The 18,846-nt window shown below is 38.0% G+C and overlaps 1 protein-coding gene across 7 annotated transcripts in view; it reads right to left on the bottom strand.

Annotated features, from left to right (window-relative positions):
- Positions 1 to 3,117: 3,117 nt before the first annotated feature.
- LOC101884676 (MAM domain-containing glycosylphosphatidylinositol anchor protein 2) overlaps positions 3,118 to 18,846 on the bottom strand; it is a 373,415-nt gene continuing 357,686 nt past the window's right edge. For 6 of the 7 annotated variants that reach the window (XM_087298727.1, XM_087298728.1, XM_087298729.1 and 3 more), the window contains 6 exons: positions 18,603 to 18,623; positions 17,783 to 17,938; positions 15,522 to 15,683; positions 9,829 to 9,962; positions 7,603 to 7,702; positions 3,118 to 4,704 (listed from right to left, as the gene is read on the bottom strand). In XM_087298727.1, coding sequence (XP_087154853.1) covers positions 4,616 to 4,704; positions 7,603 to 7,702; positions 9,829 to 9,962; positions 15,522 to 15,683; positions 17,783 to 17,938; positions 18,603 to 18,623 — 662 coding nt within the window. In that variant the 3' untranslated portion in view covers positions 3,118 to 4,615. Of the gene's footprint in view, positions 4,705 to 7,602; positions 9,151 to 9,298; positions 9,963 to 15,521; positions 15,684 to 17,782; positions 17,939 to 18,602; positions 18,624 to 18,846 lie in introns of those variants that run through there. The other variant, XR_015518911.1, reaches the window with a different exon arrangement.

Raw genomic sequence — 18,846 nt, 5'->3', positions numbered from 1 at the left:
ATTTAAAAGTGGAATTTATGTTACACCTCCAAATCTTGCAAAAAAAAAAAAAAAAAAAAAAAAAACAGCACATGTTAATGCTTTTCATTTATATTAAGTATCTGTACTGTATATGACATAGGCCTGCTCGGTAGTACATTTCTGCAGTGGTTTACAAGTGTCAAATGGTAGAAGTAGACAAAAAACAAAAAAACAACAACAATATCCTACTTAATAATAATAATAATAATCATCATCATCATCATTAATATTATTATTACAGTATGATTTTTTATTTCTAAGAAATAATAAATATGAAATTTCATTTTATAATAAATAGCCTCATTATTTATGTATTTATTTATATGATTCATATATGATATTAGAATACGTATCAGCTTTTTAAAGTGATTTAATGTTTTAGAATAGGATATGAAATGTTTAACTTCTCAATAATATTAGTAAAGCAAACACAGGCTCTATGTGCTGTTCACATATATTCCAGTTAATATGGAAAGCGAGTGCATGTTTTTACCAGATCTAATATTGGATTTTATTTTAAATGCATCTTTGTGTAAAACAATATAATTTACACAAACAAATGATGGTTTTTTCTTAAAAGAAGTAATTCCTCCACCCGTCATGGGCGTTTTACGTTATAAGTAACGTGGTTCAAACGGTGGATCTGCGACAGAGAAACTATGAGGTTTGGGAAACACTCGTCACTACATCGCTCTTTTTCTAAATGATGCATCGCACTATGATAGTTCAGTCACGAGTTATGTCGTTGTTTGGGAAACGCACCCCTGGTTGGCTGAAGTGTATATTGTGCCCTCTGGTGGATTTACGTGAGAAGAGGACACGCGGGAAAAATTTGCAACACAGGCTCACTGTGAACTAGTATCCTTGTGTACAATTCAGGAAAGCATGAATTATGTAGCCAGAGCTACGAATAGCTGCATTTCATCTTTAAACGAATGCTATGGGTGACTGCTTCTGTTTCATTTCACGCTACCAGCTGTCTGCTGACCTCCATGTGGACAGCTTTTTTGCTGTTACCAGTTTGCCTAGTGCCTCTCCATGTTTTTCAGTGGACTTAAGATGCAGAGTCGACTGCGACAACGTCCAGCGAAGAACGGTTCCAGAAAAATAAAAAAATAAAAATAAACAAAGAACAGGGTGTAAATAACAGGGTAAAAACATGGTAAGATCTGAAAACGTGGTAAAAATCAGGCGGTTGCGAGGGCTATTCTTTTACTGGATGGCTTTTAAAAAACACTGTCAGTTGGGTTTAGGGAAGGGGGGTGGGCTGGGTGATCTGTCAGTCAGTCCACAGCGGCCTCTGGTGGATTTACGCCAGAACAGCAGGCACAAATGGCACTGTCACAAGAGAAATTTGAGATCTGTAAAAGCGTACACTGGACCTTCTGGTGGATTTATGAAAACAAAACCTAAACAAAACAAAAAAAAAGGACCTCCTGGGATGTATTTTGTGCTCTCCAGAAATGTATACAGGGGTATGTTTTTAGAATGAGGCTGGGTTAGAAATTTGAGATCATCAAAAATGATACACAGCGGCCTCTGGTGGACTTGCTGTGAGCAGACGTACCTCTGGTTATGTATTTCACTGACTCCAGAAATGTAGACCTGGGTACGTATCCATATGAGTCTGGGTTGATTGTGTAAATTACTGTATATTTTACAGTACAGATCTGCATAAAGTTCTATAAATAGACATACAGCAAAATAAATGATGCTGTAAATGTAAACACAGTATTTTTGCTGTAATTGATTCTTAGTAAATTCCTGGAGAACTGCCGCCAGTAAGCTACTGTAGATTCTGCAGGACATTGGTAACTGTTTATTTTGAGTTCAGTTTAGAAAACGAGTGCTTGATTTTAGTACTGGGTTTAAAGTTACATTTAAAAGTAAAATATTACAATATTAATCATAAAAAAAATGCAAAAATAAAATGACGTCCTTTCAACTGTTCTTTCATTAGTTACTATAAATGACATAAGATTGTAATATATGACTATTAAAGATCCCTTTACCCAACACTGACTTTTATGTAACTATATGTGTTACGCTGACTGATGATGGACACGGTTTCAACATTATATTGTGAACTTTTGATTTTAACTTGGTTTTTGTCGTCTAAATGTGAATGCTGTCATTGTTTTTGGAGCACATTAGATTATAGATAATAATAGATATACCCCCGGTTTCACTAACAAGGTTTAAGGCTAGTCAAGATTAAATTGCATGTTTGAGCTGTATGAACTCATAATAACTTGCGGTGAGATGTCTTAAAATATGTCAGTGTCATATTTTACCACCAGGTGCACACCAGTAGTATATTTTTCTGAGGCCATTTTTTATAAATGTGGCTTAAATAGCCTAATTTAACTAAGGCCTAGTCCTGGCTTAATCTAAGCCCTGTTTGTGAAACTGGACCATAGTCATTAAGACTGACATACTGATACTAACATCTAAAAACATTATTTAAGTTTGATGGAAACAGTTTAATTCAATACTGCATACTTTATTGTCTTAGAAATGTGAAATAATTCTCACTATTCTCTTTAGGACACACTTTTAAAGTGCAATATGTTTCGGTGTACATACATTTCTGTAATAAACATTAATCTCGTAAGACGTTATTTATGCAGTCGTGACTGTAGAAAAAAATACTTTAATAACACTTTACTTGAAGGGGTGTTCATCATCAGACTGTCATGAAACTTTTATAATTATGTCATGAATGTGAATGAATTTTATGCATGCTTATAACAACTGTTATCAGTTATCAAGTGCCATTCGCTCACTAATGACATTTTAAATGCAAAGATGACATTGTTTGCTATGACAACTTGACATAAACAAATACATCACAACCTGTTTTTGACTTGACGTTACCAAGACTACAAAACTTGTCATAAATCCATCATAAACATGATTGCCATTAGGCATTATAAATATGTCATGAATATTTATAACAGCGTCATTAATATTATTATTAAATTAATTATTTATAACAATGATAATATATATTTTTGACTTCTACTATAGTGGTACAAGCTCAAATGATTTGACAGAGTAACGACACTTGAGACATTTTAATGACAATGTGTGGAGTTTGCATGTTCTCCCCGTGTTGGCGTGGGTTTCCACCGGTTGCTCCGGTTTACCCCACAGTCCAAACACATGCGCTATAGGGGAATTGATGCACTATAGGGACTATTGTTGCGCTATAGGGACTTTTGATGTGCTACAGGGACTATTGATGCGCTATAGGGTCGATTGATGTGCTATAGGGACTATTGATGCGCTATAGGGTCGACTGATGTGCTATAGGGACTATTGATGCGCTATAGGGACTATTGATGCACTGTAGGGTTGATTGATGCGCTATAGGGACTATTGATGCACTGTAGGGTCGATTGATGCGCTATAGGGACTATTGATGCAATATAAGGACTATTGATGCGCTAAAGGGATGATTAATGCGCTATAGGGACTATTGATGCACTGTAGGGTCGATTGATGCGCTATAGGGACTATTGATGAAATATAGGGACTATTGATGCACTGTAGGGTCGATTGATGCGCTATAGGGACTATTGATGCACTGTAGGGTCGATTGATGCGCTATAGGGACTATTGATGCAATATAGGGACTATTGATGCACTGTAGGGTCGATTGATGCGCTATAGGGACTATTGATGCACTGTAGGGTCGATTGATGCGCTATAGGGACTATTGATGCAATATAGGGACTATTGATGCACTGTAGGGACGATTGATGCGCTATAGGGACTATTGATGCAATATAGGGACTATTGATGCACTGTAGGGACGATTGATGCACTATAGGGGAATTGGTGAACTAAATTGGCCATAGTGTATGAGTGTGTATAGGTGTTTCCCAGTACTGGGTTGCAGCTAGAAGTGCATCCACTGTGTAAAACATATGCTGGAATAGTTGGCGGTTCATTCTGCTGTAGTGATCCCTGATGAATAAAGGGACTAAGCTGTAGAAAGCCGAATGAATGAATGGAGCAGGTCTGGTCTTGACGTGGTCTTGATTGCGACACTACATAAGCGATTGACTTGTCTACCGTACGGAAACCTGTCCGTCTGCCGCTGGGAACGTGAGCACAGTGTTGCGAGATCCGGCTGCTACTGGGCTATAAAGCAAAACAAAATAGTTTCTGTTATTTGCGATTTAAAGCACCAAGCCAAACCAAATTGTGATATGTAAACCAAATAAAGGATGACGTAGGTTGATTGTACTCCGAAGCACCAGAAAGGAACGTTTATCAGGGTGAAAAACGGAAAAATCGTGAGGGAAAAACAAACGATGATGCTAGGTTTTGCTTGCTTGTATCCATACATCCAGATGGAGAAATAAACGTTGTGCTTTTCCGACTGTTCAATCCCTCAGCCACGTCCACAGAGAAGGTTTATTCTATTGAGCAAATCCTCATTACTCTTCTGTCCAGGTTTGTGGTTGTTTCATGACATTATTCCGTGTTGATCCAGTGTTGTGCCTTCTTAGCGGTCTGAAAGCATGAATCTTTGGTGATTAAATATTAAGGGACGCGTCTTGAGTCTTTTTCCTCATGTGGAACGTCACCTCTGATGAACGAATACGGTAAAAAACAGCGTGACGCTCAATGGCCATATACTGGAGGCGGTGTGTGCGGACGCTCCTCTGATAGCTGCGGAAAAAAGAGACAAAGAGTCAACATTTAAACCAGATAGCTAGATCAACACCATCACGTCGGTTGCCGTGTGGTTGCTAGGGAGTCCTAAGTTGTGTTCTATGGTTGGTCAATTGAACTGATGTATTCTGATTGTAAGTATGTTGCTATGTAGTTGCTAAGGTATTATAAGTGGTGTCCAGGGTATTGAGGTATTCTGATTATTTTTTAGTCTGTTGCTATGTGGTTGCTAGGGAATTCTAAGTTGTGTTCAGTGGTTGGTCTAACAACAAATCAGAACATTGATGTATTCTGATTGGTTGATAGAAAGTTGCTATGTAGTTGCTAGGGTATTATAAGTGGTATCCAGGGTATTGAAGTATTCTGATTGTTTGATAGCCAGCTTCCATGTGGTTGCTAAGGAGTTTTAAGTTGTGTTAGGTGGTTGATCTAACAACAAATACAAACACTATTCTGATTGGTTGTTAGAATGTTGCTATGTAGTTGCTAGGGTATTATAAGTAGTGTCCAAGGCTATTTATGTATTCTGATTGTTAGTTTGTTGCTATGTGGTTGCTAGGGATATTTCTCAGTGGTGTTCAGTGGTTGGTTTAACAACAAATCAGAACACTGATGTATTCTGATTGGTTGTTAGAAAATTGCCATGCAGTTGCTAGGTTATTATACGTGGTGTCCAGGGTATTGAGGTTTTCTGATTGTTTGTTAGTCTGTTGCTATGGGGTTGCTAAGGAGTTCTAAGTTGTGTCCAGTGATTGGTCTAACAACAAGATCAGTACGCTAACATATTCAGATTGGTTGTTAGAATGTTGCTATGTAGTTGCTAGGGTATTATAAGTGGTATCCAGGGTACTGTGGTATTCTGATTGTTTGTTAGTCAGTTGCCATCTGGTTGCTAAGGAGTTAAAAGTTGTGTTCAGTGGTTGGTCTATAACAAATCATAACATTGATGTATTCTGATTGGTTGTTAGTATGTTGCTATGTAGTTGCTGGGGCAGGGATTTCCAGAGGGTGTCCTGCAAAGTTTAGTTCCGACCATAATCAGACACACCTGGGCTAGCTAATCAAGCTCTTACTGGGCATTCTAGAAACATCCTTGCTGGTGTGTTGAAGCAAGTTGGAGCTAAAATCCGCAGGACGCCGGCCCTCCAGGACCGAGTTTGGACACCCCTGTGCTAGGGTATTATAAGTGGTATCCAGGGCATTGAGGTATTCTGATTGTTTGATGATCAGTTGCCATGTGGTTGCTAAGGAGTTTTAAGCTATAATCAGTTGTTGGTCTAACAACCAATCAGAATATTAGTATACCGGTTGGTTGGTAAACATGTTGCTATGTAGTTGCTAGGGTATTATAAGTGGTATCCAGGGTATTGAGGTATTCTGATTGTTTGTTAGTCTGTTGCTATGGGGTTGCTTAGGAGTTGTGTTAAGTGGTTGGTCAATTCACAGTGGTGTTCAGTTGTTGGTCTGACAACAAATCAGAACATTGATGTATTCTGATTGGTTGATAGAAATTTGTTAAGTAGTTGCTAGGCTATTATAAGTGGCATCCAGGGTATTGAGATATTCTGATTGTTTAATAGTCTGTTGCTATGAGGTTGCTAGGGAGTTCTAGGTTGTGTTCGGTGGTTGGTCGATTCAACTGATGTATTCTGATTGGTTGTTAGAACATTGCTATGTAGTTGCTCGGGTATTATAAGTGGTGTCCAGGGTATTGAAGTGTTCTGATTGTTATTTTGTTGCTATGTGGTTGCTAGGGAATTCTAATTGGTGTTCAGTGGTTGATCAATTCACGGTGGTGTTCAGTATTTAGTCTAACAAGAAATCAGTGCACTGACGTATTCTGATTGGTTTTCAGAACATTGCTATGTAGTTGCTAGGGTATTATAAGTGGTGTCCAGGGTATTAAGGTATTCTGAATGTTTGATGATCAGTTGCCATGTGGTTGCTAAGCAGTTCTAAGTTGTGTTTGGTGGTTGGTCAGTTCTCAGTGGTGTTCAGTGGTTGGTCAAATCTGAACACTGACGTATTCTGATTGGTTATTAGAACGTTGCTAGGGTATTATAAGTGGTGTCTATGGTATTGGGGTATTCTGATTGTTTTATAGCCTGTTGCCATGTGGTTGCTAAGGAGTTCTAAGTGATCTTACTTGGGTAATCTGATATGCGTTGCTATGCAGTTACTGTTGTGTTTTGGGTGGTGTGTTCTTGGGGTTGCTATGGCAATTACTGGGCTATTCTGATTGGTTGTTAGTTCATTGCTATGCAGTTGCTAGGGTGTTTACATATAGCCCCCAGTGGCCAGTTTAGCGATTTCTCCAGTACATTAAACAGCAGGTGTAAATGCACCCCAGATACTCTGTGTTCACTGAAGACACTGATTTGATTTGAGGTAATAGCCGCTTTGCTTCACAAACAGCACTAAAGCTCCTCTGTAATGTCCTCATGTTGTTCATATATGGTTGGTCATAAGTGTCTGAGCTCTGTAATTCACCAGCATCCTCCAGTGCGCATCGCTGCAGTGTTTTATCACTCTCTAGATATACACCACGCTTGTATTTATGACATAAACACATCTTATAGACGGATCAATACTGAACGTCTCCTAGAGTCAAGGAGCTTTGGTAATAGTGGAAAACCTGATGTGCTGTAATATTCCAGCCTAATAATAATGATTAACACATAACTTCAGCAGACGGGTACCGCCGTATTCAAGCTTTTTTCATCTGCTCTCCTGTTTTCCAGCACCTCTCGCTCTCAGCCACACGCTAGTCAATTACCTGCCCTCATTTCTGCTTTCTCACTGCTCGTTCTCGTGTAATTACTCAGCTCTCCTGGACTAAATTGCGCACATGCAATTAAGGCCGGATTGCCATGGAGATGCATGCGCAATACATACGATTGGACGGAGGGTCAGGACACTCCCCCTCCTCCAGCGTGACATCATCAATGGCGATGTCCCCCTCGATTCCGGGGCCGCGGATGCCCTCAAATATTACCTGCATGATGGAAACAAACAAATGAAATCTGAAGGGCCTCTTCTGGAGTCTAAAACCAGTTCCATATGCACTGAGTTCTCTTTATTTCACACTAAAGCACAGCCTTGAGACCTGTAGTCTTTTATATGAAGCTGAATGGTTTAGAAATCATTATTGTAATATGCAGATTTATGCAGAAAATATTCTGACTGTACTGCTATTTTCTTGGAAATATTATATGTAAATCCTAGTGGGAACCTTAATGTCAAGACGATATAAACAATGCTAATTGATTTAATGCTAATTGACTAACTTGATGTAAATAAGACATCAAATTGACATCTAACATTGGTGTCAAAAACACGTCTAATTTTAGATATCTGTTTGACGTCTTTTTGACATCAAGGTCTTTCGCATGTGTTGTAGGGATACAAAATCCAGAGTGCATGTCATTTGAGGCTTGCAGATTGAAGAAAACTCTTATATTACAATCCATTATGTGTCTTTATTTTGGTCATCAAAAAAGCATCAATGTGTGGACGTCAAATAGACGTTTTTTGACATCAAACTTATTTGCATTGTTGACGTGTTTTTTTATGTCATGCTTCATCTGCTCAATTTGACATGAAGGGTGTTTACATGCATTGTAGAGTTGCAAAATCTATACTGAAATGAGATTTTTCACCTTGTTTCTAATAGAATATGTTTTATGTGATTAATTTGGTGGTCAAAGTGACATCGATGTGTTGATGTCAAGGATTTGATATCAAATCAGTTGGCATTTTTAATTTGTTTTTTGTTGTTGTCATGATTGATGTCAATTGGCAAGATGCCCACAGAATTATCAGTTTACACTCACCGGCCACTTTATTAGGTACACCTGTCCAACTGCTCGTAACGCAAATTTCTAATCAGCCAATCACATGGCAGCAGCTCGCTGCATTTAGGCATGTAGACATGGTCAAGAGGATCTGCTGCAGTTCAAAGCGAGCATCAGAATGGGGAAGAAAGGGGATTTAAGTGACTTTGAACGTGGCATGATTGTTGCTGCCAGATGGGCTGCTCTGAGTATTTCAGAAACTGCTGATCTACTGGGATTTTCACGCACAACCATCTCTAGGGTTTACAGAGAATGCTCCGACAAAGAGGAAATATCCAGTGAGCGGCAGTTCTGTGGGCGCAAATGCCTTGTTGATGAGGCCAGAGGTCAGAGGAGAATGGCCAGACTGGCTCCAGCTGATAGAAAGGCAACAGTAACTCAAATAAGCACTCGTTACAACCGAGCTCTGCAGAAGAGCATCTCTGAACACACAACACGTCCAACCTTGAGGCGGATGGGCTACAGCAGCAGAACAGCACACCGGGTGCCGCTCCTGTCAGCTAAGAACAGGAAACTGAGGCTACAATTCACACAGACTCACCAAAACTGGACAATAGAAGATTGGAGAAACGTTGCTGCTCTGATGAGTCTCCATTTCTGCTGACACATTCGGATGCTCGGCTCACAATTTGGCCTCAATAACATGAAAGCATGGATCATCCTGCCTTGTATCAGCGGTTCAGGCTGGTGTTGGTGGTGTAATGGTGTGGGGAGATTTTCTTTGGGTTCATTAGTACCAATTGAGCATCAACACCACAGCCTACCTGAGTATTGCTGCTGACCATGTCCATCCCTTTATGAGCACAGTGTCTCCATCTTCTGATGGCTACTTCAAGCAGGATAACGCAGCATGTCATGAAGCTCAATCTTCTCAGAATGGTTTCTTGAACATGACGATGAGTTCACTGTACTCAAATGGCCTCCACAGTCACGAGAGCTCAATCCAATAGAGCAGCTTTGAGATGTGGTGGAACGGGAGATTGGCATCATGGATGTGCAGCCGACAAATCTGCAGCAACTGTGTGATGCTATCATGACAATATGGAGGAAAATCTCTGAGGAATATTTCCAGTACCTTGTTAAATCTATGAAGGATTAAGGCAGTTCTGAAGGCAAAAGGGTCCAACCCGGTATTAGTAGGGTGTAACTAATAAAGTGGCCAGAGAGGGTATTTTTGATTCATTTGAAATGCCTCTGCTGCCTAGAAGTGTTTGATTCTTTCAAATGTGTTCATGCTGAATGTGTTATTTTCTACAAGTTAACTTACCTGGAAGGATGAAACCGGATGGATGCTAATTTTGGCCTGTCTCCATCGGTCCCCTTGGTTCCCGCTGAGGGACCAGACTGGACCTGCATCTGAAGTTGACTGACCTTTCTGCTTCACGAATGCATTCAGAGAGCCTGCGGGAAAAACACAATCAATTAATTTAACGAGCGCTGCATGACAGATCAACTCAACACTGCGAGATCAACTCAAACTGTCTAACAATCAATCCAAATACTGACAGACAGCTAGAGGACTCTGTGGGATTTATATATATAGCTGAAACTATGTGTTACTTACAAATGCTTGCGGTTGAAACATTACAGAGGACCTATAATGCCAAACTCACTTTAATAAGGGCTTTAAACACAGTTGTGTGGCAGCAGTGTGTGAATATATCCAGTTCTGATCTATATTCTTATCACACACCAAACTTTACACTTTTATTCTGTCTATATTCTGATCACACACACACACACCAAACTTTACACTTTTATTCTGTCTACATTCTGATCACACACACACACCAAACTTTACACTTTTATTCTGTCTATATTCTGATCACACACACACACACACACCAAACTTTACACTTTTATTCTGTCTATATTCTGATCACACACACACACACCAAACTTTACACTTTTATTCTGTCTACATTCTGATCACACACACACACCAAACTTTACACTTTTATTCTGTCTATATTCTGATCACACACACACACCAAACTTTACACTTTTATTCTGTCTACATTCTGATCACACACACACACCAAACTTTACACTTTTATTCTGTCTATATTCTGATCACACACACACACCAAACTTTACACTTTTATTCTGTCTATATTCTGATCACACACACACCAAACTTTACACTTTTATTCTGTTTATATTCTGATCACACACACCAAACTTTACACTTTTATTCTGTCTATATTCTGATCACACACACCAAACTTTACACTTTTATTCTGTCTATATTCTGATCACACACACACCAAACTTTACACTTTTATTCTGTCTATATTCTGATCACACACACACACCAAACTTTACACTTTTATTCTGTTTATATTCTGATCACACACACCAAACTTTACACTTTTATTCTGTCTATATTCTGATCACACACACCAAACTTTACACTTTTATTCTGTCTACATTCTGATCACACACACACACACCAAACTTTACACTTTTATTCTGTCTATATTCTGATCACACACACACACACCAAACTTTACACTTTTATTCTGTCTACATTCTGATCACACACACACACCAAACTTTACACTTTTATTCTGTCTATATTCTGATCACACACACACACACACCAAACTTTACACTTTTATTCTGTCTATATTCTGATCACACACACACCAAACTTTACACTTTTATTCTGTTTATATTCTGATCACACACACCAAACTTTACACTTTTATTCTGTCTATATTCTGATCACACACACCAAACTTTACACTTTTATTCTGTCTATATTCTGATCACACACACACCAAACTTTACACTTTTATTCTGTCTATATTCTGATCACACACACACACCAAACTTTACACTTTTATTCTGTTTATATTCTGATCACACACACACACACCAAACTTTACACTTTTATTCTGTCTATATTCTGATCACACACACCAAACTTTACACTTTTATTCTGTCTATATTCTGATCACACACACACCAAACTTTACACTTTTATTCTGTCTATATTCTGATCACACACACACCAAACTTTACACTTTTATTCTGTCTATATTCTGATCACACACACCAAACTTTACACTTTTATTCTGTCTATATTCTGATCACACACACACACCAAACTTTACACTTTAATTCTGTCTATATTCTGATCACACACACCAGACTTTACACTTTTATTTTGTCTATATTCTGATCACACACACCAAACTTTACACTTTTATTCTGTCTATATTCTGATCACACACACCAAACTTTACACTTTTATTCTGTCTATATTCTGATCACACACACACGAAACTTTACACTTTTATTCTGTCTATATTCTGATCACACACACCAAACTTTACACTTTTATTCTGTCTATATTCTGATCGCACACACACACACACACACACACCAAACTTTACACTTTTATTCTGTCTATATTCTGATCGCACACACACACACACACACACACACACACACACACCAAACTTTACACTTTTATTCTGTCTATATTCTGATCACACACACACACACCAAACTTTACACTTTTATTCTGTCTATATTCTGATCACACACACACGAAACTTTACACTTTTATTCTGTCTATATTCTGATCACACACACCAAACTTTACACTTTTATTCTGTCTATATTCTGATCACACACATCAAACTTTACACTTTTATTCTGTCTATATTCTGATCACACACACCAAACTTTACACTTTTTTTCTGTCTATATTCTGATCACACACACACACCAAACTTTACACTTTTATTCTGTCTATATTCTGATCACACACACCAAACTTTACACTTTTATTCTGTCTATATTCTGATCACACACACACACACCAAACTTTACACTTTTATTCTGTCTATATTCTGATCACACACACCAAACTTTACACTTTTATTCTGTCTATATTCTGATCACACACACCAAACTTTACACTTTTATTCTGTCTATATTCTGATCACACACACACACCAAACTTTACACTTTTATTCTGTCTATATTCTGATCACACACACACACACACCAAACTTTACACTTTTATTCTGTCTATATTCTGATCACACACACACACACACCAAACTTTACACTTTTATTCTGTCTATATTCTGATCACACACACACACCAAACTTTACACTTTTATTCTGTCTATATTCTGATCACACACACACACACCAAACTTTACACTTTTATTCTGTCTATATTCTGATCACACACACACACCAAACTTTACACTTTTATTCTGTCTATATTCTGATCACACACACACACCAAACTTTACACTTTTATTCTGTCTATATTCTGATCACACACACACACACACACACCAAACTTTACACTTTTATTCTGTTTATATTCTGATCACACACACCAAACTACACTTTTATTCTGTTTATATTCTGATCACACACCAAACTTTACACTTTTATTCTGTCTATATTCTAATCACACACACACACACACACACACCAAACTTTACACTTTTATTCTGTCTATATTCTGATCACACACATCAAACTTTACACTTTTATTCTGGCTATATTCTGATCACACACCAAACTTTACACTATTATTCTGTCTATATTCTGATCACACACATCAAACTTTACACTTTTATTCTGGCTATATTCTGATCACACACCAAACTTTACACTTTTATTCTGTTTATATTCTGATCACACACACCAAACTTTACACTTTTATTCTGTCTATATTCTGATCACACACACACCAAACTTTACACTTTTATTCTGTCTATATTCTGATCACACACACCAAACTTTACACTTTTATTCTGTCTATATTCTGATCACACACACCAAACTTTACACTTTTACTCTGTCTATATTCCGATCACACACACCAAACTTTACACTTTTATTCTGTCTATATTCTGATCACACACACACACACCAAACTTTACACTTTTATTCTGTCTATATTCTGATCACACACACACACACCAAACTTTACACTTTTATTCTGTCTATATTCTGATCACACACACACACCAAACTTTACACTTTTATTCTGTCTATATTCTGATCACACACACCAAACTTTACACTTTTATTCTGTCTATATTCTGATCACACACATCAAACTTTACACTTTTATTCTGTCTATATTCTGATCACACACACCAAACTTTACACTTTTATTCTGTCTATATTCTGATCACACACACACACACCAAACTTTACACTTTTATTCTGTTTATATTCTGATCACACTCCAAACTTTACACTTTAAGTGTTTTTACACATATTTTAAGTGTTTATAGTGTTGTTATCCTCTTATTATGACCTCTCTCTCCTTATATTAAGCCGCTGTGAGGAATAAACTGTGCTCTGTGTGCTGATGCTGACGTGACCTGATGAAGGAACAGTGTTTTCTTCATGATCAAGTGTTTGCTTCGAGCTCTGGGATTTAATCCAGCAAATGAACTCAGAGTGAAAGAAGTGTGAAGGCAAACTCTGACGTGTGTGATTAATTAGCTGTGAGCCGAGAGCAGGTAATGTGCTTTCTGTCTGTCAGGAGAACACACGTGTTTAGATCATCAAGGCTCATTCACACGCCAGCAGAACAGCATCACCTTCATCTCTGGGGCTTCTGCTTTAAATGCCTCAGGATGTGGAAGAAAATCCAGAGGAATAAATTGTGCATTTCTGAATAAAATCTGAGCGCATTATAAAAAAAACAACATCCCTAAAAATACTGCAGCTACCCACATGAAAAATCAACACAGTCGCTTACAGTCGATGTGTTTTACTTTAGTCTGTTGTGGTGATTCTCTGTTGCTATGGTAACACAACCGTTATAGTAATATATCTGTGGTGGTGATTCTATAGTTGCTATGGTAATACAATAGCTATAGTAATTAATCTGTTGTGGTGATTCTACAGTTGTTATGGTAACAACAGGAACTATAGTAAGTAATATGTTGTGGTGATTCTAGTTGCTATGGTAACACAACAGCTATAGTAACTGATCGGTTGTGGTGATTCTATAGTTGCTATGGTAACACAACAACTTTAGTAATTGATCTGTTGTGGTGATTCTATAGTTGCTATGGTAACACAACAACTTTAGTAATTGATCGGTTGTGGTGATTCTATAGATGCTATGGTAACACAACAACTTTAGTAATTGATCTGTTGTGGTGATTCTATAGTTGCTATGGTAACATAACAGCTATAGTAATTGATCTGTTGTGGTGATTCTATAGTTGCTATGGTAACACAACAACTTTAGTAATTGATCTGTTGAGGTGATTCTATAGTTGCTATGGTAACACAACAACTTTAGTAATTGATCTGTTGTGGTGATTCTACAGTTGCTATGGTAACAACAACAACTATAGTAATTGATATTTTGTGGTGATTCTATAGTTGCTATGGTAACACAACAGCTATAGTGAATGATCTGTTGTGGTGATTCTATAGTTGCTATGGTAACACAACAGCTATAGTGAATGATCTGTTGTGGTAATTCTATAGTTGCTATGGTAACACAAAAACTTTAGTAATTGATCTGTGGTGGTGATTCTATAGTTGCTATGATAACACAACAACTTTAGTAATTGATCTGTTGTGGTGATTCTACAGTTGCTATGGTAACAACAACAACTATAGTAATTGATCTGTTTTGGTGATTCTACAGTTGCTATGGTAACACAACAGCTATAGTGAATGATCTGTTGTGGTGACTCTTAAGTTGCTATGGTAACACACCAACTATAGTAATTGATCTGTTGTGGTGACTCTTAAGTTGCTATGGTAACACACCAACTATAGTAATTGATCTGTTGTGGTGATTCTACAGTTCCTATGGTAACACAACAGCTATATTAATATAAATAAATGACCCATTTGTGTACGTATGAGTGTATGCGTGTACACAATAGTGTCTGAGTTTGTGTATGCACGAGTGTGTGTGTGTTTGTGTGTGTGCTGTGGTCTTACCAATGTGTTTGCCGTACATGTGGTAGTAGAAGCTGAAGCAGTAAGCAGGAGGGCTGGTGATGCTGTAGGGATTCTTGGGTGCGACGTTAAACACGGGACTCAGCAGACGAGCCGTATCGCCTTCCTTACGAGGTCTGGACGTCTCAATGTACATGTAGAAACCTGTTCATACACATAAAATCATGGATTGGAAAAATCGGATTGTCTCCAGAACAAACCACTGTTATACAATGACTTGCCTAATTACCCTAACTTTACCCTAATTACCCTAGTGAAGCCTTTACATGTCACTGTAAGCTGAACACTAGTGTCTTGAAGAATATCTAGTCTAATATTATTATCAAAGAGAAACTAAATCAGTTACTAGAGATGAGTTATTAAAACTATTAAGATTAGAAATGTGCTGAAGAAATCTGCTCTCTGTTAAACAGAAATTGAACAAGAGTTTAAATTCAACAGGAGTAGCTGATAAGTCTGACTTTAATTGTATATGTGATATACTTTCTGATTCATAATTAATATTGCGCAGCACCAATCGTGTTGTAAGCTTGTAAACTGCAGTCTTTTCCTCTCTTCTCCTCTTCGGCGTCTCTCATCGAAAGGTGTGAAAAGCCTCCAGCCAAAATCAAACACAATCTCCGCTCTCCAGTTTGACGAGTGATAATTAAAGTCTCCGCTGGACTCTTGACGCTAATGAAACGGCGGACCGCGAGGAATCACGAGGGTGATTAAACTGAAGGTATTATTTACACCGGCAGCTCCGTTTGTCCCGCCGGAGCGTCCCGAGGATAACAGAGTCTGAAAACCAGCTCATCCGCTTCATTCACTGCTACAGCTAACACACAGCTCAATAACAAATCATCATTATTATTTTAAATAATACTTCCTACATGCCTTTAACCTTTTCCAACACATTTTAAACAATCCTCGATCATTAATCAAGGTTCATACACAGTTTAACTACTAAATTCCATGATTTTTCCAAAACTTTCAAATGTTTCATGTAATGTCTACATATGCATGGTAAAAAAAACAATACATGTTCAAATTTATTATAGCATATCGTAAAACATGCAACAATCTATTTAATTTTAATTTATATTCATACATTCATTTATTCATTTTATTTTCGGATTAGTCCCTTTATTAATCAGGGGTCGCCACAGTGGAATGAACCAACCCCCTTATCCAGCATAAGTTTTATGCAGCGGATGCCCTTCCAGCTGCAACCCAGTACTGGGAAACATCCATACACACTCATACACTAAGGACAATTTAGTTGATCAATTCCCCTATAGCGCATGTGTTTAGACAGTGGGGGAAACCGGAGCACCCGGAGGAAACCCACACCAACACGGGGAGAACATGCAAACTCCACACAGAAACACCAACTGACCCAGCCGAATGAAGCAGATGAAGCTGGATGGGTATTATCATTTTTTGGACAAAATTAATATAAACTAAATAAATTATGACCTGGAGAAAATCTGACCTGCGCCTGAAACACCTGCAGGTGCACATTTACAGCCAAAATTATATTAAAACATGTTTATTATCAGCATAAAACATGTGCTAACTTCTCAGACCTGTAGCCAGGGGGGTTCGGGTGGTTCGGAAGACCCACCCCTCACTGACAAAGGTCCAGAATTTGACCCAAATGAGCTCATTTGTCCTATTTTCATTCTATTTTGACTGCTGTGCCTTCATAATGAAAATAATCCATCGAAAAAGATTTTTTTTTTTTTTTACCAAAGAGGCTAGAAAAAATCTGAAGAATTAATTATTACTGTTATTATTATTATGATTATTAATATGTTTTAATTATTATTTTTATTGAACTGGCCAAACTGTGACTGAGGACAGTTGAATGTGCTGGCCAGTTTGTTTTTTGTCTAATAAATGATAGCTTTGTTACTTTAAAACTTTAACAGATTGCTATTTTTTCCTAATGACATATGATGTAATAAATTTGTATTTTAAAAATTTGTTTTGTTTGAATTTTTTTTTATTGCTAATTTTTAGGAAATATTTTAAGTACATCAAAAAGTGTGGTTATGATGACATCTGACTAGCAAATCCAGCAAAAAAGTCACTAAAATGCAGTATTTAATTCTCATAGTTAAACAGAAACTGAGGCGTATAACTGCAAAAAGGTGCACTTTTTAAGAAAAAAAGAGCCAGCCCTTACACCAGGCTGGCTGCGGGCCTGTGAGGGGTATCCTGTATTTCTGCACTTCAGTGTTACAGGTGTGTGTCCTCACCCTGTCTGGCCCCGCTGCGGTCCCCGCTGGGCCCCGTGTTGGGAGTGTATTTGGTGTCTCGGGTCGCAGCGCTGTGTCTCGTCCAGTCGAAATCATCATTCTTATCCTGAGTGAACAAGCAGACGGGCTCCTCCTCAAAACTACACACAAACTCCCCTGCACAGAGAGAGGAAGAAGAAAACTGATGACACACACACACACACACACACACGTAATGATTTTACATTCAAAACTGAGCTGAAGGACTGGCGTTGTACCCTAAATGTGCCTTCATGAAAATATGAAAATAAAGAATTTATTTCTAATGTGATTTTAGAAAGAGTCACTAAACTCCAGGATGTAAAGCAGTGTTTAGCTGCCCGGGTCATTTGTGAGCTGTAAGTCAACAGGAGTGTGATAATAAAGACATGCTGGTTTGGTGATTTCCAGCAGTAAATTGGCGTGAGTCTGCTCTCCACACTGACTCTGATCTGCAGTGCTGGACTGATTGTGATTCAGCAGCGTTTGTTTGTTGATAAATATTCATTGATTTTATTGAAACGCAGCGGAGCGCCTGACCTTCAGCAGCAGCAGCAGATACACTGATCTCAGAGTCAAGCCTGTTTAGACCAGCAGATACTGTTAGACACAGCTATAACATGCACAAACACACACATGCACTGACTCACACACACACACACTAATGCAGGAGACCAGGAATACACACATTTAGAGGACACACACGACTATGACTAACTAAGACTGATTACACACACACACACATGCACGCGCACACACACAAAGAAAGAAAGATGAGAGGAAAGGAAAAGTAAGCACTTACTCAGGTGTGGATTGGTTGGTGCTGTGAAAACAAAAGATGAAAAGATTCATTGGATCAGATTATGAACGAGAATAAACTCATCTGTGCTTTAATTATTAATATCCTTTTATTTTAAAACTTCAGTTTAAACTAAACCTAATGTGCCCGAACAAACGGACACACTGACATCATCATCATCATCATCATCAGCAGGAAGTGATGCAATGTGCAGAAATACAGCAGAGTGAAGAAGAGCTGCTCCTTA

This window comes from Danio rerio, chromosome 20, assembly GCF_052040795.2.
Source record: "Danio rerio strain M-AB ecotype USA chromosome 20, GRCz13ab, whole genome shotgun sequence".
Classification (NCBI taxonomy): domain Eukaryota; kingdom Metazoa; phylum Chordata; class Actinopteri; order Cypriniformes; family Danionidae; genus Danio; species Danio rerio.
The sequence above is the reverse complement of the archived record's forward strand: the minus strand, read 5'-3'. Positions and strand labels throughout refer to the sequence as shown.